The sequence below is a fragment of the Haliotis asinina genome, chromosome 10, assembly GCF_037392515.1.
Source record: "Haliotis asinina isolate JCU_RB_2024 chromosome 10, JCU_Hal_asi_v2, whole genome shotgun sequence".
Classification (NCBI taxonomy): domain Eukaryota; kingdom Metazoa; phylum Mollusca; class Gastropoda; order Lepetellida; family Haliotidae; genus Haliotis; species Haliotis asinina.
In genome coordinates this window covers 31,461,170-31,485,535 of record NC_090289.1, presented here as the reverse complement: position 1 = coordinate 31,485,535, position 24,366 = coordinate 31,461,170, and the positions used below count along the sequence as shown (strand labels likewise).

The window sequence follows — 24,366 nt, the reverse complement described above, 5'->3', positions numbered from 1 at the left end:
CAAAAAGGCAAAAATATAAAATTAGAAATTGTAACTACTGATGAATATGGTAGTGTAAATAAAGCCAAATAAAAAATAAAACAAATGGTAAAATAACAACTGTTTAGTCATCAACTGTTGATTTCTGAATTATCTCAACATGTGTTTAATGACAACTTTGTTGAAACCATTTGTTACACATACAAACTACTATCAAAATTATGATTCCAAAACATAAACAAACAGTGCCACATGAACTTTGACAGTAAGATGTCAGTTATCACTTAAAGACCCAAAGTAATATCCCTTTAATAATACATGAAGGTTAACATATATGACAGAAAAACTTACCAAAGGGAAAAAGTTTAAGTTCCTCAAACATGTCTTCAGGCAGCCCAATAGCCACAGCACATGAGGAGTCAGGTCCTACTCCGAACGAGTCACCGGGCTCAAGTTGCATGCATACACCTTTACCTTCACACAAATACTCCCAGTACAAGCACCTTGCCAGCCTCAAGGTAGACAACTCCTGTGTGTACACCGACAGTCTCATCAAGCCCAGGTTTGTGATTTGCCAGCTGGCCCTGAGGAGCGAGCCAGTCAGAGACCGGAGTTACAGGAGCGTATCACACCCTGCTGGGTCTGTCACAGCTCTCTCATCCTGGGCTGGCACTGGCTACGCTACACCGCTCCTGCTCACGGGAATCAGATAACAGGCTGATCCAGTAATTATGGAAATCCCATTTGCATGAAATTATGCTGTGAGCTGGGAGCTTGACCGTTTATGCTGTGTACACCAATAGATGGGTATTGATTTTCACTGGGACATCAGGGAGTATAAGAGAGAGGTCAATATGAATCATAACAGACCTCAGTGTAGCGGAGACAGGAACTAAAGTGCCTTAATTACATGTTGTGTGAGATCAAGACCCAAGTGAACATCACACGCAGGCAGGCAGGTGGGCTTGATTACCCCGAAAGTCATCACTTGTCACATGTATTATTATTTTCATATTTCTGGTTGGAGTCCTGTGTACCTCCATGCTACCTGTCCCCTCCTCACTCTGACACGCGCCATCTTTCCGCTCCACAAACCAATTTACTGTCGCAAAAACAATTACAGCCATCACACACAATAGAGTCCGGAAACAAACTAAACAAAGTAGCAATCTCTACACAACATAGATCGTCCGATTGCGAGCCATTATGCAGTAAATATAAGTTAATTATATGATGACAAGGGACATAACTACTGGGATAATCTAATGATACAATTAATGTTCACTGCCGATTCTTATTTTCAATTATCTCTATCTGTAGGCAGTATTTCGTATCAGGTAATATTAAATTAGACAAAATAAACCTATGTATTAAACACAATTACCTTAAACAGAAATTGCGGTTCAAATCAGGCAGAAAAATGTGCATGTTTAAAGGCACTGTGATGTTGAAATAGTCATGGTTGAATGGTTTACAACAATACAGATATCGTCCGAATTTATTCATGTAACGTTATCACAGCAATTTTTGTAAATATAACACTGAACCATTTTTTTTCTAAAAATAAAGTTTGGGGGGAGTTGATTAAACAAAAAAACCTTCTTGACAGCTCTTCTAACATGATGTTAGCAGTGTCCTTGAGTGCGGCATTGAAAGCGATGTAATGAAGTTATAGAAAGACAATCGTAGCATGATTGCAAATATTACGACTGACAATTGAAGATTGCTAGCTCTACGTCTTCCCCCAATCACGCGAGGGGAAATGTTCCCAATCGACATTCGTCTCCTTCCCGATCAATCAACAAGGGATCTCTGATGTGACCCGAGATCTCTACCGTTATGACTGCACACAAAATAAACGCGGGTAATGAAATTAAAGGGCTGACGCTCAACTTAGATTTATGAACGAAACAGGACTATGAGGAATGAGTTATCTTGCGGAAGTTAAGATGGACGATATTAATGAAATTTTTCATGTAAGGGACAAGCAAATGAATGTAAACTTGGATCAAGCAGAACGTACAATCCCAGTTTGATAAAGTCGTGTGATTCAACAACACCATTGGCTCTGGTTATAAAGTCATAAACACTGTAAACAATACGAATCTGGGGTCTATGTTGGGGCACTAATGTACAATTTGTATTCTTGAGACTAGGCAATATTGAAAATAACGCAGCAGTGGATTTGCTGGAGTGGCTACGTGGGTTCGCTACAGACTGCATAATAAGCCATATTGGCTACATTGTTGTTTGACTTAACACGCAACCCCCTCGTGCTTGTCAGAGGGAATGCCGTTTTATATCCTCAAAATCTCGTGCCTGAATTAAAGCTTAAAGTGAGGTTAGCAAGACGTGTCCTTGGCCACATATTTCATCAAGAAAACAAACACAGGCCTTGTAATTAATTAAAGAAAACCCATAAAAATTTACAGCAATTTTGGGTGATGCTCCCCATTAAAGTTAGTTTGATCAGGGAGACAGTGTTAGAGAATTACTGCATTTCAAAAGCGTCAATACCAAGATGTGCAAAACTGTAAAATAGTTGAAAGAACTAGGTACTGCAAAAATCACACTGCTTACAAAAAACAGAAAACCTTATCAGGAGAAACCGTATTCATCTACAGCGTTTTATTGGTCATCCTAATAAGCCAGAATGCAGGAACCAATCATGGAGATTTGGAGTTCAGATACAGTGCATCACACAAGGATCTGGAACAAATGTCACTCAGAAAGAGACACAACTGGAATTGATTACAACATCCATTCAAATATGAAAACATATGGGCTGAAATCTTTTCCTGAAAACCTACAGAGACACCATTGTTCTTGTCTGTGTTAATGCTTTACCTCTTATCAACTGATAGTCTTAATTAGTCACAAGTGTTGCCCATCTGGGATAGTCTTTTACAACACCGGGTGAAACTAAACACCAAGCTATCAGTCAGTGGTCATAGGGTGATAAATAGCAACTTTCAGCAAGGTCAAGAGACTGCATGCTACACTTGTATGTTGGGTGAGATTGTTGTCCTTAGACATGCTGAAACCCCTTATCATGTATCTGGAATTATTATTATTTCAGAGTGGGAAAAAAATGTCATATATCACCTTCATCTACACTCCTACAACAAAACCTTTCTTTCAGATGCAGTCACAGATAAAACAGACTGAAAGCATTATCATATTCTGAGATTAATGAATTGTCAACTCAACCCTTAAATCACTGATAGGTTCTCTGAACTTTCATTCAACTTACTCTTATTATAAAAGGTAAATTTCTTTCATTATGTCTTTATTTTACAATGTAACATATATTCGATCTTAATTAGCAATATTAAACAACTATGCAATTTGTTCCTAATGCCAATAACAACTTGAAAACTAACCATTTCTCAGCTCATTTTCACATCTGTTTGGATTTCTGATATTGAACTGACAAAAGTAACAACATCTGAATTACCTTCAAATTAACCTGCCCAACAATCAACTAAAACTGATTGCTCCCTGATGAAATATGAACAATTAACCGAAAAATTTCCAAAATTGCTTAAAACTTGTGAGCAGAGTGAAATGAGAAAGATAGAGAATCAGGAATAACGATGTTATTCAGTGTGTCTCTCGCTGTGATGAAAGGCAAACAGTTGAGACAATATAGCATTGTGTGAGGAGCTCGAAGGGCTGGGCATGTGATCCTATCAATGGCAGAGGAACCAAGACTCCACACAGGGCCCAACAGTCCTTTATTCTAGGGATACCAGCCCTTTATTCAATCCCAGAGTCTGACTCAGTCTGCTGAATGGGGACCCTTAATGCGCTACCCTTTTGCGATATGAATGTAGCTCTTTAATATGGACCCCTTTCGCGATATGAATGTAGCCCTTAATACGTCCCTCTCCCGGCATAGGAAAGTAGTCCCTTAACATCGTCCTTTGAGGGATGATTCACCAACATAATGCACGGCCCATTCTGTCGCGGAGTATCACTTTTATCCTTCCCACCTTTCTTGATTAAAGCTTTCTCCTCGTTCTCTTATCGTCCATCATAAATTAGGTCTTAGCAGACAGTTGACTCTTCTAAACCATCTCTTATATTGTTTGACGTGAAGATTTCTTGTCAAAGATATAACAGTGCGCTTTCACACATTCGGCATTATGTAACAAACACATTTGATTGAGGTGGCAATTAATCTATATTCATAAATTAAGAAATTGCAATTTTTTCGTAATGATCATTTGCCATTAAATAGATTGAAAAATTATGAGTAACAACAAGGCTGACTGAATATTAACAATTTGTCATTGCAACAAATTAAATTGAGAAGATCACAAAATGTCACAACCCATTGTGTTAAACTTGATTCTTTTTGTTGATGCACTTAAGGTATTATGGTGTACCTTTCGTAACTTGACACAAATCTAGTGCCAAAGAGACACTAATGCTTATCAGTAAACATCCAACAACACTTATTTCTAACTTTTTAAAACTGTATTTAAAAAATATATCAAACAATAAAGGTATCATTCATAACAAAATACAGAGTAAGTTGCCATGTTCTGTGGGACTTATCCACGAAACCTCCATATATCTGACTGTTTCAGACTTTGACATGTTACAGTACCAAACACAGTCTCTCACAGAACATTTGTAAAACATATGGTACTAAACAGTATTTACACACACATATATACATATATACCATAAACTATGTATAAAACACCAATGCTTGTCGTAAAAGGCAACTAACTGGATGAAGTGGTCAGACTCGCCGACTTGGTTAATGCATTCACTGGTTCGCAATTGTGTGAAATTCATGATTGTTTTTTAACAACAATTAGTTGCTAGAAAGGGTGAAGAATTTTCAGCAATTCATGATGACTTGTTAATATGTTAATTCTGTAATACAAAACACACAAGATGATATTATCAACTGTAATGAGTATGGTTTTATAACTCAACATCGGCATCCACATTTTGGTTTGTTTATCCCTACAACAGGTTCCGGTACCAATGTATGTATTTTTTTTATTTATTTACATGGTTTAAACGTCAAGCAAATGCAATTACATGACCAATGAGCATTCTAAACACTATCAATGTAAAATAGTATAAAGAAAATACATCATCATGAAAATTACCAATCATGGTCACGCAAATTGCCAATCATATCGGGTGAACTGGTTCACGAAAACTGTACCAAAATATATCGTACTGGGAATTTCGAATTGCAATATACCAGTTAACCGGTTATATCACCCACTCCTAATTAACATCATCATCATCATCACAATCACCATTACCTTCATCATCATCCTTTGGTTGACACTAATACCTAAGAATCACTGAGGTGTTCTGAATGACTAGTTGATCTGAAAAGATCAAGAGTGTTTGAATACCAGTCCAGAATGAATTCTGTGAATATTGTAATATTCTAACACCCTAATAATGATGCCGTTACAATGTGGTACCGCAATAAGCTCTTTATTTGGCTCTGTGACTTGGTAAAATGCCTGGAGTGCTAATAATGTCAATTACAGATGTTACTAAATCATAATCCCATGCAGATGTAATTAACATTATTGTACATATGACAAGCAATTTTGGATTAAATAATCTAAATCTAAATATCCCTATATGCATGTAAACCATCATACTGTTATAAGTCACAATGATCATGGTTCAACAGTCCAGGACTCAGATTTTCCAAGTTCTCTTAGCGCTAAGACAGTCTTAAGATAATGTTATCTTAGCACTAAGAGAATTTAAAAAAATCTGGATGCATAAATGAAGAAAAGGAAGCAAAAATATTGTATGATGTATGGTGTAACAGTGGTCACTGTACTCTTGAAGACTTTTGACATTAGGTTTTCTTGGAATTGGTCCCAGAAACAGGAGAGGGACAATATTGTCCCAGCAAACAGTTTATAATGTATTTTGCACTTTTCTGCTGAAGATCAGGCACGACTACATCACAATGAAGCTGACACTTCATCAATGACTTGGAAAGTCCTCCATTGATTTGTGATTTCAATGAGAAATATTTCAAACTAAAACTCCTGGAACACAATTTTGCTTTCAGGAATTATCATGATTGAAAAATTGAAGACATCAGTGTTGGAAAACTACCAAATGTCAGGTTTGATATCGGCTGTGTGGATATGATGCATTTTCTTACAAAAAGATCTGCATCATATCTCAGACCTATGCATAATGAGTTCTGTGAAATCTGCAAACATGTTTTGAGACTCTTTTTAGGTTTAATCTTTCAAAACTTGTTTTAACTTGTTTTTTAAAATGCCATGTGAAAAAGATTGGTGGGAAAATATTGTTTCTTCACAAGAATATGCTCCTTGGGAACATCAATAGTCATGGTGTTCTCTCCGTCCATCTTTTGATACTCCAGTCTCAACTGGTGATTCCATTTCACAAACATAACTTTAATTTATTTACCACAGAGTGGGAAAACTTGAAAGGAACCAACTGACTGTTCCTGTGAGACAAAGAGACTATCAGGTGTTGGAATAACTGCAACCCACAGGTTGACTGGAAAAAGTCGCATCAGTAGCAATATAGGACAGCAACTTGTACCCACCATATCCAATGGTGGACTCGGGAATACTAACAGTATTCTTCTGTGAACCAAAGCAAGTCAGCAATCCTTGCCAAGTTATGAGGACATTTGGTTGTGATATCTCCAGCATAGGACAACTTCTCAAGCCCGTCTGTTATTGCAGTCAAGGTGGGGGACAAACTGCCTCCTTCCCGCTTCACGGTCCCTGCTTCCTGGAGGGATCATGTTTCTCTGGCCTGTTATCACAGACTCTCAGGCGCCATCCCTCACCTTGTCTCAGTACTGCACACCTCGAAATGTCCTCCACCTCTGATAATTTTGACAGTCACACTAACACATAAATATCTCTTTCTCCTGCCTGATAGTAATATATGGAGTGAACTTGGAGCAGGATAGACAGGAATGTTCTTACACAGTGGGGAGGGTGGTGTGGTTGTGTCCATACTACAGGGGGTGGATGGGTAGGTGTGTTCTCGCAGTGGGGAGTGGGGTGGTTTGGGGTGTGCTGTGGTTGTACCCTTGCCACAGCATGTGGGTGCATCCTTTGCCCAGTAAGGTGGACGTAGCATAAGCACGTTAACAGTGGGTTGAGGAGTGTCTTTCCAACAGTGGGGTGGGTGGGTGTGTCATAAGAAAGTTCACAGTGGGTTGAGTTGTGTGTCCGTCCCTTACAGGGTTGGGAGGATATGTTCTTGCCACAGTGGGGTGGGTGAGTGTGTCCTTTGCTCAGCTGGGTGGAAGTGTGTGTGTCTGCCACAGTGGGATGGATAGGTGTCTGGGTGTGTCTTAAGCAAGTTCACAGTATGTTTATTAGAGTGGGTCCTTCCCTCAGTGGTGTGTGCAGGTGAGGCAAGATGGAGCCAGTTAAGACTTCTGTACTTCAGGGCATGGGGATGGGTGGACTAAGAGGGTTGGGGTAGGTGTTTTAACTTCTGAGCCGAGTAAGGGTATATCCACACAGACTGGGATGAGTGTGGCGTCACAGTGGTTTGTGGAGGTGGAGAGTAGTGTATGGAAGTGTCCTCATAGGAAGGGATAAGTGTCTGTCTTCACATCTCTACAACATGAAGGTGGGGCAAGGTGGAGTTGGGTGATGGCGCATTCTCGAAACTGAGTGAGTGAGAGAAGTTGGAGTGATATCTCAGTACACAGTGGGTGATGAAGCAATGTATCTGTGCCGTACTTTGAATGGATTGTAGTGAAGGTGGGGTTAGGATGTGCTCTTTGCAAAAATGGAAAGCGGAAATGGTTGGAGTGAGAAATGGCTGTTGTGGGGATTAACCATAAGGTGGATAGAGAGAAGGCACAAGGGTATTAGTGGCTTGTTGGATGGTACTTTCAATTGTGAGACAAGTATATAAACTCCATTACAGTCACCATCCTTGTCAATCCCATCAAAACCAAGCAGATATCTTTTTCCATGTGCCAGCTTCCCACAAAATATACCAGCCTCACAGTCCACTAATTTCTTTAAGTGCCTCTGAACAAAGCAGCTATACAAGCATGGACAGCATTGCCCTACCATGATGATATAAGTGTATCCAAAAACGCTAACTTTCTACACCTCATTCTCACCAAGTGCACACATGCTTGTGGATTTTGTAACCATTTATGTCATTTTCAAGTTTTATTGAGAAATATTTCAAAAAGTGCTGGGTCAAAGCATCCATGATGTCACATGCGTGCACTACTTGGGAAAATGTTCACACCCATAACAAAATATATCCCTTACAAATCCAACATTACTGAGTAAACCACTTTCATCAGGTCAAACTAATTAACACAAGACAGGTGCTTCAGGCTTCATTTCAAACTGCTTGTTATTTTTTTCTCAGTGTAACTTGAGTACCAAGGTTGTATAGCCCATGTATATATAAAGTGCCATTAAGATAATTGTGTTTAATAACTTCATCATGATACACACATTCTCCAGACATGCTGATACACTGAACTGTGATTGTGCACTGGCAAATGACAGTGACTAGACATGTAGATAATAGTGACTAGACTTGTAGATAACAGTGACTAGACTTGTGTGTAACAGTGACTAGACTTAGAGATAACAGTGACTAGACTTAGAGATAACAGTGACTAGACTTGTAGATAACAGTGACTAGACCAGTGTGTAACAGTGACTAGACTTAGAGATAACAGTGACCAGATCTGTTGATAACAGTGACTAGACTGGTCGCTATTCATGAATAGACATAGAATAGAAACAACACTATTAACTGTGACTAGAGGGTAGATAGCCATGAATAGAATGCAATATAACAGTGACTAGACTAGCAGATAATAGTGACTCGAGTGGTAAATAACAGTGACTAGACTGATAAACAGTGACAAGACAAATAACAGCGACTTGACTGGTATATAACTAGACTGGTAGATAATAGAGACTTGACTGGTAAAAATAATGACCAAACTAGTGTATGACAGAGACTTGACTGGTAAATACTAGTGACTTAATTGGTACATAACACTGACAAGACTGTTAAATAACCTCGATGTGATTATATGCAATATCACAGCTGGAGGCACTAGAAATAGACTTCACACACTGTACCCATATGAAGAATCGTCACTGTTCTTTGATGCGACGGGATAACTCTTTAACCAACCAGACCACCCAACTACCCCATGGCCCGAACCTTCAAAGAGCTCAGAGAACACAAGGACTATAACTGTCAGCTGTGAAACAGTCACCTCAACCTACACTCACTCCAGCCAGCTACGCTACTCCGCTATGCCACCTTACATGCCCTTGAAAGTGTTCCATAGAGAGTTAATGAGAGCGATATCACATGCTATCATTTAGCCTGAGCTGAAACAAGTGAGCCTCCTTATCATAAGGCATCAGGCAAGTGTAAATTAGAAGTAAAGAGCTGTTCTAAGTATGCTGAAGTAGACAGCAACAACAACTGGGCTCTGATAAAAACTTAATTAAAGCTAAATGTTTCATCAAAGAATCTCCCCTACATCTAAACATGAGGAACACTTCCCACCAGGTCCTTTCGTCCAGGTTGTTCGTGTCAACTGAATTAGGGATTATTTTACACCAACATTGAATATTGAATTTCACAAACATTAATCTTACCAAACAAACAAACACTATACTTTCTCACCCGTCCTGCAACTTGACGGTTGTGCTTTTTGTAGTGACTCATAAGACTGAAAGATTCTGTTCTGATAAAACCTGGCAAATTCATAAACTGGAATCTTCAGAAAGAAAATCAAGCAAAAGTAATTGTAGAATTATTTGGATTGGAACACTTCTTCACAAAAACAGGACTGCATACTGTTTTTGATGATACAATGGGCTTGGAACGTACAGACACGGCTAGCGTCAGTGATGTTCGCCAGTTACTGCTATACGCTTCCTCAAGGAGCAGCAATACAAAGACAATCTATTACTTCGGGGAGATGATCTGACAGCTTGGGATCAATAAATGGCATCGCCAACACCGAGTTGCCATCGCCATACAATATATTCATTAAACCATATACAGTTTCATAACAACCCCGCATCAAAAGGCAAGTATTCGCAGGAACAATACTCAAGGAGAAGAAGTTCGAGTGGAGTGCACGTCCCTATTAAACTTTCAAAGTGGTCTGAATGTGCCTGTGTGCAATGACAGAAGCGGCGCCACGCAGGTGCATGTCCCACGATGCACCAGCCCATGCTGATGGTCTTGGCATCCGTCTCAGTATCCCAGTATCCCGCCCCTCCCCCTTACTTGCTGCCCGCAGTTCTCTCCTCACTGATGCTATTGGCACCCAAACCTGTGACAACATAACTTCCCAGGTTTACACTGGACGACCTAACTTCGCCCTGATTCATCAGTCATACAAGTTACCATGGATACCAAGAAGTTATTCCATTCTTTAATTTTTGAAGCATGTTGAATGGAAATTAAGCATAATCACTGCACTATTTTCATAACTTTTATCCAGCACTAGAAATCCCACAACATCCATATTTCTTCTATTTACAATGACATCTCATCATTTGCCCCAAAACAAAGCAAACAGTCCTTCCAAACTGAGAAACATAGAAAATATGAATTATTGTTTTTCAGTGTGTAGCATCAAACCTCTTTTAAAACAGCACGTCTTCAAACAAACTATAAAAATATGTTTTATTGAATTTTTATCACATACATCAGTGATAATATCCCTTAATATTATCAAAAACCCTTCTCCAAAATACACCAAAAGCAAATGATTGAAAAACATATTGTTAAATTTGTCTTCTTTGTAGCATTGTATATTATGAATTCACCCCAGAGTTAAGCATTACACAGCCATATCCACACATTTGTCAACCATGACAAGCTAATCATCCAATAAACGTCTCTCTCAGGATAATTTGATTTAGATAATACTGGGCCGTATACTGCAAAACTACAGGCACACTTAAACCCAATGATGTATACGAAATGAAATCAGTTGGTAACTGTTTGCGTACTCTCCGGCCTCTCTGACAAGGAACAAAGGATTGTTGATTTGAGATGGGACTAGCCAATCCAAACTGTGATGTTAGGGAGATAGGCACTAGCTGATACATTGATCCTACCATTGAGTGCAGACACTAGCAATACTCAATCCCGAATTAACGATTTTTATCTCTGGCTAGTCATCAGGACAATCTCACTAGTATCCATGCTGTATTCCATCTGACTGACAAGCATTACCATACTGGTTAAGTCAAATGTCCAAAACTTGTTAATTATTGTTAAATGTCTTGTAAAATTAGCATCTAAATCATAAATAATAATCCTCTTTGGGACATCATTTGCATGAGTAAGTCTATTCTTATACCTGACCATCTTCATATCACTCACATACTGATTTTTAAAAAATATTATACAAAATGTCCATATTTTATTTTTACAAAAAATATACAATTCAGTCATCATCAATAATGAAACCGACATTTATTCATATAAATGTAAATTGATATATTTAACTTTCAATTATCATCTACCATCACCTTTTTCTTACATTAGTCAAAACACAAATTATTCCTTTAGGGTTTTATTATCATCATTTCTATTCAAATTTATTCATATTATCAAATAACACCATTTTGTCTTGTGATATATTCTGCATCATAAATGACAAGTCCTAGCTATTGGCCTGCAATTAAGATAAGCATCCCCTTCAATCCCAGAGCCCCAATATTATCTCTCTTACATCTCAAAATGTGCTCTCAACCGACCAATAAAAACAGCTAAAAATCCATATTTTGCCTTTTTAGGACTGCGGCAGAAGTATTGACAATTTGTAAATACACAAAGTGGCCAAGGCAAACTCAATAATCAGATTACTTGTACTCACTTTGACAAGACAATAAATTTCCACAGGAGGAAGCTCATTACCCAAATACAATTAGAAACATAACTCCCAGTTGAGACTATAACAATTTTTCGCCTGCTTGGAGTAATCTATTTCCCGTTTTGTATGTTTGCCATGAGCAGTGTTACCTGAGGTATGCATTGACTCGCGACACGAGCCAGGTCCCTTTACACACAGGTAACGCTCACCTCTACTTAGGCACCTGTGATTGGTCGGTATCATCTGTATTGATCAGTGATATTTGTGTTGGCATTAATAATTCAGCCCAATAGTTGCTGTGATCAGAGAGTAGAGGCAAGTCAGCTGTTTTTTTAACTGTTTTCTGTTATGACTTAATGGTGTTTCTTCTTAAATGTGTTTTACAAGAAAAGATCCTTGAAAATCTTAAAAAGAAAAATATGACTTTGAATTTTTCCACAAACCCTGTTTTGCATTTAAACCTCAGGCATGTTTAATGATATTTTTTTCTAATTTTTATTTTATTTTTCAAGCATTATGCAGTTATTGTTCATATTTCCCCACTAACTATAACGACATTCATCCTTCTTAACAATTTAATGTTCCCCACAGATATGCCTATTTAAAGTGTTTGTATACAAAAGGAAGGTTGTAACGTCATGCTATGTGCACTAGGTTTTACTGCATGAGAAGAAGTGAATGCCAGACCATTGAGAATTGACTTGGCCATGTACTTGAACATTGCCAAGTGCAGCGTTAAACAACAACCAATTTGAGAAATGACTCAACGATGAGAGAAGAAAGACACGAGAAGAGCCTGCAGATAAAGTACACTTACGTATATATACAGTTTATATAAACAATCTCCGAGAACATCTTTAAAACAGCCTTTGAAAAATTAATTTGCAATTGACATATCTTCTAAAACATTTCACAGAAACTTTATGATATTTACTTCATGAAAAAAGCAACAAACCTACAACATCTTACATAGTGACTTAACACAAGTCATAGATCATAAAACGTGTGGGAGTCCATGGTTAATCGCAATACCTGATCTCGAATTCGCTAACTGATAGATCCCTGATTATATTTCGCAAGATACTCTACAATATTTACCTAATTAGTGAGTGGGTTATAATCATACTTACACTGGCAATATTTCAGCCATACTGTGTTTATTTACTTAATCAAAATAAATAATAAACCTACAACATATTACAGAGTGACATAACACAAGGTATAGCCTATAAAACCTACATAGGAACTGGTGGTTAATTGCTGTACCTGCTCTCGTTTATGCAGGTGCCAAGTGTACGCTCAAGCATAAGCGCTGGGCTGTTCACAGAGCCACACAGAGTTCAGTATTTTCTAACGGTGCTGATTCATACAGGTGCCCCCGCCATGTCATGTTTACAGTTGTTCAAATCAGCTCATGGTGGTACAAGTTTCATTCTGACAGGAAATGGGTAATATGGCGGTTTTGAGACTGGAGATAAGGTAGTGTCAGTAATGGCTGACACCCACTGCTTGTGTGAGCACTGGTTAAGTTATAGTCCAGGTGTTTCCCTCCTGTGCTTGCTGTTTGTCATCAGGGAAATACCATCTTCTATGGAATTTAAGTTTCAGTAAAACTTTATTCAGGAAAAAAGCATTTTTGCTGTCTAAAACACATTACACAGGTTTATCCCCAGTGCTGTTATGGAATAACAATACTAAATGCATGAATAGCACATTGTACGCCATCTTCCACAGATGTTTTGGGCACTGCTGGTGATCGATTTTCAGCCCGATAAGTAGAACCCGACGCCCTTTATTCCAAAGAGATAAAATTTAGGTCAAGTATAATAATCAGCAAATCATTATGATAAACATGTTTCCACACACAAAACCGTTAATTAAGCTTATTAAAAAAGTCCTTGGAAAGCAATTGTTCTTTTACAAAAATCATTCTGAACCAAATGTGAGTGGTGACCTGATAATCAGGTTAATAATGACTAACCTTATCAAACAGTTAGCCTGTTCTATTGTCATAGCCTATTATATTGACATAACACACATGTATGTTCAACACAAAACACTCACTACTATGCAGGTTCTTTCCTCCCGAAATGCTACAGAGACATAGGCAAGAAGATATGGATGTCTGCTTTTATATTTTGAGAGACAGGGCATTTGGGAGCATAGTCTTACTTCTTTATCATGACTACATAACCTAGACATTGCAAACTCCTTGTTCAACACCCACAGTAACTGTCTGTCTAACTATACCCTGCATACAAGAGAGAGTCTCAAGGAGTAGTTCCGGTCTACTTGTCAATACTTTGTGCAGTTCATCTATTGTTTGAATCATCACCATACACCCCAGCTACTTGACCTGTCCTCAGATTAGTCGGCCAACAACTGGCTGTGACATGTCAACTTTGGTCTAGGTTGCGTTCAGTCGTGTCCAAGATCAGGAAGTACAGAACGGAATCATGATTGCTGCACACCGTCAAAAGTGTGTCGATTAATCATCAAAGTCGTTAGTCACAAGCATCACGAATCATATTACACATCTGGTCACTGTTTCTCTACAGTGTTGAACTATGTTAAGGCAAAGACAAAAGTATGATAGCCCATGGACCTGTTTGAAGTGTGATTGTAGCACTACAACTAACATAAGTCTATATTGAAGAATAGGACTTATGACCAACTTAGCACTATGATCACTTGTGAAATGGGGTCCTGGGCATGTTTAGTGAGTGAGTTGGGTTTTATGCCACTTCAAGCAATATTCAAGCAACATCACAGCGGGGAATGGCAGAAATGGGTTCCACACACTGTACCCATGTGGGGAATCCAGCCCAGGTGACAAGCAAACGAGTTAACCACTATGCTACCCCATTGCCCGGACTTAACATTTCAAAATCTAGCTACTTTTCTAAATCTAGGAGCAGTGAGTTATGGAGCAGTTGAATAATGATGCCCATCCCAGATGTTGATCTTATGTTGAAACGTATATAAATATGACAGTTAAAGTGGCGAGAATACTTAAGGCAAGGCAGGTTCAACTAGTTCTTACACAGGACAATAATTAAATATTGTACTGAAATCACTTTCCCCTTTATCAAGATATTCCTACCAATCTCAGCTTGACATCTATTAGCATAGCATTATCAACCTTAAACATTGCCTCCTCTATTTACAAAAGGCTCAACATACAACACTGCCATGAACGCAAGTGAGCTACAAAGCCTAACAATGCCCCATAACAGGACGTAGTGCAGGCTGCACTAATTAGACAGACGGATGGTAAATCTACATGTTTAAGTGTCCTTCTCTTTGTTCTTCCCTCTTCATTGTATTCAATCTTTTGCCTCTGAGAAGGGCCTGTAAGCTGAAGCAATTGATCGCGAAATCATGTGTGGAAAAAGAAACACATGACAGCACCTATAATCTAGTGACAGCCTCAACACAAAAACATCAAACTCTCGACACAGGGGATCAATGGGACTTAAAACAATGATTAAGGTGTAAACGCCACTTGCCCCAGTGAAAATCTTGCCCTCTCAATCAATGCACTTTGAAAGGGCAGTAAAGACTGATATGTTCGGAAAACAATGTCCTAACATAAACTCGTATCTCAACTTGATCAATGGTATTTAACATAGCAATTAAGGTGTGATCAATTTTACATGAGAACAAAGCAGAAATACTCCCAACGTCAGCAAAATAGGTACCTGCCATTGCAATGTCAAATAGATCGAAGGAAATAAAGGTGTGGCTCATGATGTTTCCCAAAGGAACAGTAGAGCTATTAAGACAAAATAGAGAAATACATCACAATAACAAATTAATATATATAAATCTTCTTTAATTAGAAGGAAATTCAACTGACTGAATCAAAATTCAGAAACAATTCTTGTGCAAGAAATATGATTCAGTTACATAAATTACATATTTTCATTAAGAAAGATGCAGGCAAAGAAATCCTTTAACTTATTATAAACAAAACGTCCTAACAATTTTGACCCCACTCAATATCATATTTCTGTCCACGAATAGAAATGAAAAGCTAGTGGCACAATCAGCCATAATATTTTGATTAATGAATTGCATACCTCAATGAAGATTTTATAAAAGTAAAAATAATTTGTGCAAGAAATCAAAAGAGTTGTACCACCATTACCAAGAAGGTACTAAGCATAAAGCTCGTTGATGAATCACATAAAACCCCATACAATCCCCACTTTGCAGTACACGGGAAATGTATTTGCAAATCTAATGTCCTCAAATGTGTGTAAAAGAATACTATGCCCTGAAGTCTGAAAAAGAGGAAAAATATAATGAATCAAACTCATTAATCGGATAAGATCTTTCGTCAATGTCGTTCCTTAAATGGCATTTCAATTGCTGGAGTAGGCTGCTCTCTTTACTTGCTAGCAACAAGAAAAGGTTGTAACAAGTGGAAGAATTGATTCTTCATAGCAAGCGTGATTAAGATCGGCCCATTCAGGGGAGTTTGTACCCAGTTAGTCTTGACAAGATGCTCCTACGGTCATCCTTTTATTTCCCTACGCAAAGTCCCAAAACATTTACATCCCAGCAATAAAATCTCGCCAGCAATAACAAAAGAAACATTCACGCCCGACCATTTGAAGTTTTTCTCAAGAAAGATGAAAGCAGTCATGTAGAAAATGGAAAATATTAAAGGTATCAAATTTGCGACTGTAACACAATTTCACATAATTTTGATCACCGTGAATTGGTCCGTATGAATCTGTTATAATGAACCATTGAGTCGACCACTCTTCACTCACAATAGCATATTTCATCCTGCCAAGAATCGGCGATTTCATCTATTGAGGGGAAAAATGCTTTCCCAGTTGCTACTGACTGTAACTCTAATACGGATTACGCATTGACAATCACTTTCCTTGACAAACATATCACTCAACATTTTTTAATATGCAATTTCTATTGGAACTATCGCGTACGGCCATCTCCGATTAGCACAATAAGCTTGCCATGATTCAGACCCGTCTGCTATGCTTGACCAGCCAATCAGAACAGAAATCTCCGTGTTCTTACTAAATTGCCAGGTTCGACTTGGAATCAAACAGACTCGCTCGTAGAATGAGGAATCGAAAAAGCTGGACCGGAAACAAAAATTGGTTGTGCGTACTCAAAGGCGCTTTGTGTGTAGCTCCTGTACCCACCAACATCCGAAATCGCTCAAGCGGAAATAATCTGATATTTAGCAAATAATTTGATATTCTCTATATTTGTGTGTTCTTGTTCATCCTGGTATTGATTGATGACTTCTCCTTGAAACATCCCAAATATCAAATATTATTACATAAATGGTGCTCCATGTTCAAGTTAATAAAACCAAATTACGGCATATTACAATGCTGATGATCAACACACGATAAAATGTTTGCTAATAGATAATCAATGAATCAAGAAGGGTGAAGACCGAGCCCCAGTACTGAAGCTGAACCCAACAGCAAGATCTTCAACCGAATATTAGAGAAAATGTCAAAACAATATCTCACACTCTGGTACAGCAACCGAACAAACCAGACTATTATGGATGAAAAGTTTGACTTTCATGTTTCATAACAAAGTGTATCATAATGATGCTGTTGCCAGACAACCCAGTTCCATCCGAACATCTTTATTAGATATAGTATTTGAGTTTATTTTAATATTAGTCTTCAGTTCTTGACCCAAAATCTGTTACGGTAAATCACCTTCATCATTTGATAATACGAGGATGAGGAAAGGGATGGAGTCTGTGCTCTTCACTACCGATATTCCCACCAAGGTCTTCTTGTCAAATAATTAGAGTCTTATTGTTGGAGGAATTTTCATTTTCAGCAAAAAACTTCTGATACGCAAAAAAGAACTGCAAATAACAATCCATTGGATCTAACTTGTGAATAGGATGTTCATATCTTCATATTCTTCACAGACCCGTGAAGGTCATGGGGAAGAATGGCCTTCAGCAACTCATGCTTGCCATAAAAGGCGATTCTGCTTGTCGTTAGGGGCGACTAATAGGATCGGGTGGACAGGCTTACTGACCTGGTTGACACATGTCATCGATGCTCATGTTGTTGGTCACTGGATTGTCTGGTTACAGACCGCCGCCATAACGCTGGAATATTGCTGAGTGCGGCGTGAAACTGAACTCATTCACTCATATTCTTCAGAAATTTGCTTAAAACTTAACCATTAATTTTCAGTTCCATTTAATATCCATTTATATATTCAAATATCTTGAATTAGAGGATTACAATTATTCCACTGCCTTGCAATTTTCTGATATTCATTAAGCTCATTAAAGCAAAGGATCATCAGTACATAGGCATTAAAGTTTCTAGGTATCATTGACAAAATCAAACAATAATTAGCTAACACTACAGTTGAAGTCCACTGGATACTCTTAATCTGAATTTAGATAGCATGTTTCTATAATGAGAAGCAGGCAGATGTGGCCATAATTACAGTCTAAGGTACTGGTACTTGCACATGCCTTCAATTGCAGGTAAGCAATTTGTCAATGCAACAACCACAATTACAGCATGTCAAGGGGCACATGGGGAGTGCAGGCTTTGTGTGACCAATCAGTCTCCAGCCCCAGACCACATTACCCAACGCTCAACACAGTTTATTACAGGTTCCACCATTACCAAATAAGCTACTGTCACATGTGGTTCCAGTGGCGAGATTGATGGAGTGTGGATGGCTTGGCCACTCTTCACCTGAACATAATATTTCTTTCCTGAGTTGATAGAAGCAACAAAGACACTTAATGAAGATTTAGAATGTCCATTGGTCACTGAAGAAGTTTCTGTTGGTAATTCGTCAGTGTAATAATTGAAGGGTTTCAATACCGACCATCACACCCTCTGTGTAATTACACCACAATGGAAATTTATTGGGCAACACTCTACATCCAAAATGGGACATAATTAATATTTATATCAGTTTGCATAGGCGACCTTCATGCTTGCAGATTGTAAACCGTTTATTTCTTGAACTGATCTGGACTTTTTCTAAGTTCTTCACCTCATACCTTTTCATCAATATATCAATCCAACCACTTTCGAGAGAAATAGTAAATTGCAAAAGCCTTGTTAGTAGTTTCAACAAAACCTAATACAAACATTTCTAATACACATATCTATTTCCTCAAGCTTAACAAAGACAGGTACAGAGCATTGACGTTTTTATTTGTTTCAAATCATTATTTGAAATGGAAAATGGAAATTATACAATACATAAACCAATTTTAATAAAAATACCTCCAGAAAATGTTTAGCTATCTCATATATTACTAATGCAGACTCAGAAACATAAAGACAATAACAACCAAGATGTGATTTACGCCTCACCAAACAACCATATTTTTTTACTTTTAACGACAAATTTAGGGCATAGAGTACTGTTCTTTAAACTCCATGGGAGCAGTTTTGAATTGAGTTGACTGTGATTCACGGTATAACAAGCCATATTCTACTGCATCACTAACTTCTAACACACTTGTACACATTCTGTAATCCAATCTATGAGGGCCATGTCATCCGCCAGTTGGGGCCGATTCCCAGGATGGGACATTCAAACTGTTCTTGACTTCATCATCAGTCATTTGTTTAATTGACAAAACCCAGAACACAAAATTAAATTTGTGGACACCTGGCCCTAGGTGTAGGGAGAGACCTAAACGGCTACCTCACTTTGTTATGGGAACATCAAGCTCAATATTCAGATGAACATGTAATTAAATTACCCGCGTGGCCATGGATTGTGTCGTCCACTGTACGCTGCTATTTGAAGCTACATCTGTCCATCTTTAGATGCAAGGTTCTAAATCATTACAATTCCATGCTCTTTCTGGGACTCTAAAATTGGGATGAATCACAATATTGATTTTTTTTATTTTTATTGAATGGAACTATACAAAGGTGCAATGGAGCCAGTTAAAGAAGAATTTGATATTTCATCTTAGTTACGTTAGACTGGTTACATCATAACGCGACTGTTAAACTGACAAGATTCTTACAGCTATTTAACTTGGTTCCAGAGAGAACACGCCAATATTTTAACGTGAGCTTTTAGTTATAATAACAATCAGTTCAAAGCAAAAGACAGAGATATCTGTCCCATCACAAAAATAATTCCAAAACAATAAAAATGAGCCACCAAGTCAAGAAACACATTTCAACATAAAATATGGAGAACAGGCCATCGGAGGCGCGGGCTAAAACAAGTTCTGGTTCCAAATATGTGATTGGCTATTGAAAAACAAATTGACAATCCCCTAAAACAACACACAGTTACAACGAAGTTGCAGTAATATCTTTTAATGCATGTAATTGAAAATTGGGCAGCCATTATTTGTCATGGGGATACAACTGGCCGAATTGGGTGTCCATCAATAATCGCCGGGATGATATTGAATTTACGTGTACCGCTATGTTCCACTGCACTTAATCTCCACCACTGCACCTGGGGCCCAAACACAAAATGACAGCCCCTGACATCACTAACTTGGTTTTCAATAAACTTCGGCCATCTCAGGTACAGACACAACAAGAACGCAAGAAAATCCTGAGAGGGAAATTCATATCGATACGTGCCACCACCCTCTCTCAAAGATAATGCCCCTTACAGCAAATCGCCATTATGGCTAGTGAGGATGAAACACTGCCGAGTGTGCCGCCATAGTGTTGCCGCGGTGATGCATATGAAACTTGCATCAATCACGTAGTCGTGTTTGGTGAAATACTGACATTCTGTTGACCAGTCCCTGAATGTCCACCAATGACAGGAGGCCAGACAAACAACTCTTAAGGGACGTAACGATCTTGAAGTGCAGATCAGCAAATGCATAATGAACCTTCACAGTCTTCATGTACAAATCAACAAATCCATTATGCTTCCTACTAACGTGAGAAAGGTAATACAAGAAAGGTAATATAATCAGTAAGTCACACCTATGTAATATTCAACATGTATCACGGGCATGTTAACTTGGTATTTACTAAGGTCTTGTCTTCTGCTATGATTGAAGCAGTTGTGCCAGATGTCCCAGAAAACAAGTCTCCCTCCGTCATAGGGGAATATCATAATGCACTGGGTGAAAGCTCCCACCGACATCCATGGACATAGAGAGCACCACCGACTGCCTCCTAGGTGTAATACCATTAATGGTGCGCTTGTATTTACATTTGCTGCCAATTCTCATCCACCATCAATCAGACTGACGAGGACACAGGCCAAGTGAGGCGATATTCATGGTTTGGGGTCGAGGCTTGGACAAAAACAAGCTAACATGATGTCCATGCATATAAGCCTCATTGGGAAACGAGTCCACGAACATCTCATCTGCACCTGCGGACTGTGCATCTATACATTCCAACTACACTCTAAACAGGAGAGAGCAATCTAAAGATGTGAAACATGATAATGGCGAAAAATTGATCAGTACCTCATGGGTTTATTGGCTTCTCATGAATTCCGCCTTTCCAAACATTAGATCATGAAATAAAGTTTGGGTAGTAACAAAACTCCTTAAAACCCTGCCTCAAATTTTGTCAGTATCTTTAATATCAAGAGCAAATACTTAATCAAAATGTTCAACCAGTCCTGATTAAAACAAATTGATAAATGTATTAGCGAACAATGGTCAAAATTACTTAAAGTTTGGCTTGAGGCATCATTTCAACTAGTGGATAAAGTACTCTGAAATTTTGCAGCAAGCATCACTTCCAGTTAACAGGGTAAAGGATTAAATCAGAACAGAAGGTATCACTTTCTCCTCTGGAGACAACAGCAGCAATTCAAAAGCAAGGGTGTCTTCCTCTAATGTGTCCAGTGTTCCATCAATAGAACAATTTGTTGAAGATCTTATCAGTCATATTGAGGGAAGACCTCAACAGAAGGCCTCCTATTGTTCAGTGATGTGTAGCACACATGGCAGACAATAGGTAAGTCAAAAGGCCAACATAATCAATGGCCAAGATGTCTTCTTTGGGATGAGTTCAATGAGCCGTGACTGGAGTTGGTTTAGGACATTGCTAGGGATCAGAAAGAACCCTTCAGGTGAGGAAGAGGATGGCAGGGGTCATCAGAACAAGGGACGATGGTCAGAACAATTGTCTGCATATGGCAAATGTTCCTGCATAGATTAAAAATTAGCATCATCAAAATGGCTGACATGTCCGCTGTGGGACACGGGAAGTTCATCTGCCTGTATACAGGTGCTACTGTGGTCATGGAACAGGCCAGGCACGTGCCATCCATTTAAACAAGTCGGGGTGTGCGGTCAGGGGTTGTGTCACCAAATGTCCACTTGAGATGCCAACCAGACTGAGCAATGTAAAGCTACAAGGTGTGAGTGGAAGACCAGGCTGATTTCATCACAAGGGGTCCTTCCTTTATAAAGAACTATCACATCTTAAAGGTCTTGTAATGAGTGCTATCATTAAGGGAAGTGATTAAGGTGGACGAAAATAATTTTCTATTGTCTGGTAATTCCAGTTTAATATAAACTGTCATAGGCCTGCTGTTAAACTGCAGAGGGAACTGCCCGTATGCATGTGTCCACTTTAGGTGTCAGTTGTAAGTTGAGGAACATGCAGATTCGTGACATGACTAATTCATGTCCACTGTCACAGCAAGGGGCTAATTTGAAGTGGTAGTATTCTATGATTTAATAACTGTAGGGTTTAAATTTTCAAAAACTTACCTGAAGAAAAGGTTACTTTGGTTTTTTGTTTATCTGATGGAGAGACAAACAGAAAGTGAATCAGAATATGTAGTGAAAAGGCCAATTGCAAAACATACGGATAAATATACTTAAAATAACAGTGAACATATTTCCAACCTAAACATAACAATAAATATTTACTAAATGAAAATAACTTACAACGTATTTCATCATCCATACATACCAATCACCTAATGTCATAATGACATCATAATATATCTGGTTAATGATTGTTATTCTCGATGTCCTGCAGGCCTGAGCCATGCAGTTGAGCTTGCATGCTGCTTTTGCTACAGCAATATCGCAATGGGGGATAATAAGAATGAGCTTCAATTTATAAGTGTATTGGGAATCAAACCAAGGTCTTTAATTTCACAAGCTGACGCTTTAAAATTGAGGCTACTTCTCACTTAAAGCTTTGTTAAAAAAGCAAGGGCTTTTATAACATTCAATGTCAGTGACTTGACTTTGTCCTGCTATATAAGCACATAGGTTTCTACTAATTAAAAGATAATTGAGAGCAAGCTATGCTTTTTTTTCCATCTGCGTGACACTTTAATAGTCGACAAAAAAAATACTGTGATCCAAGAATAAGGTTCCATTTCATCCCATTTTTGAATGTTGTCCTAATTAGAGGCTAATGTGTTGAATGTAAAGTTCAGTAAGGATAAAAACATTAATAAGTCTGACATCAATACAGAGTTAAAGTGTGTTCATGAAACATGATGCTTAGGATTTATTCCAAAAAGAGACAATACGGATATATATATAAAGACATTTTATCATCATGCTTCACCTAGATCAAATAATTTACATTCAATGAAGACACATAATGATGGAAAAGTTTCAGATTTTACGCTTCAAAGACGTATCACTAATCTAAATGAGTGTAAACTTATGGAAAGGAAGCATTCAATAATCATTAAGCAAGAATTCTATTCCACATGCTTTATTTATAAAAAAGTAACAAAATTATTTCCATAATCATCAGAAATTGTCACAAGGAGTCTGCTGTATCAATCTGGGTAAATCATAAGCAAATTTATAAATTATTAGCAAACAGTATTACTAGGCAAACACAAAAGATTAGCATGGTCTGGCCCACCTATGGTGCCAGTCACAAACACATGCAAAGGTAGGTCAATTCATAAACTAAAAATCACAGCAAGAAACTAAACTAACACACCAGAACTAATGCAAGAAACTCACTGGTGATCTATTGGTCTAACAGTTGACACATTAAAGGGACAGAATTAGTATTGACATTTCCCCTTATGAGCCATCTCTTTTACTTTAGTAGGTGTTTAATTTGTATCACTGAAAACTGCAAAGCAATGCTGGGCTGCAAATCCATATCAAACTGATTCTCTGCTGTATGGCCAGATTGCTGCTACACAAGTATTAATCACCATTTTCTTGAGATGTGCCTACTATATCTTCCTTCCATCCCTTGACCCTACTCTGAGACCTGACTGAGGTGAAAGGTCAACTGGAGCTGGGGTGATATGAGGGTGGAGACAATGCAGGATATCTTGGACAAATGGCTGCTTAAAAGTGGACAGGTGTTGGACAGAACAGTGATCCACCTCCTCCACCCCCTGATTGATTACCGTGGTCAGTTTTCGCCAATTTGGTCCCATTGGTAACCTTGATCATTTAACCATCAACCCTGAACAACTGTTATATTTAGACTCGACCAATAACGTGTATTAATTCTATAAAGCAACTTCTGTCATTGTTTATA

At 38.3% G+C, this 24,366-nt stretch overlaps 1 protein-coding gene across 5 annotated transcripts in view; it reads right to left on the bottom strand.

Annotated features, from left to right (window-relative positions):
• The window catches only part of LOC137297949 (zinc finger E-box-binding homeobox protein zag-1-like), an 88,068-nt gene that overhangs the window by 17,482 nt on the left and 46,220 nt on the right, over positions 1-24,366 (bottom strand). For 3 of the 5 annotated variants that reach the window (XM_067829950.1, XM_067829951.1, XM_067829952.1), the window contains exon 1: positions 331-507. The exons of 1 other annotated variant lie outside the window; for it this stretch is intronic. In XM_067829950.1, coding sequence (XP_067686051.1) covers positions 331-439 — 109 coding nt within the window. In that variant the 5' untranslated portion in view covers positions 440-507. Of the gene's footprint in view, positions 1-330; positions 508-13,147; positions 13,187-24,366 lie in introns of those variants that run through there. One more of the 5 variants, XM_067829955.1, reaches the window with a different exon arrangement.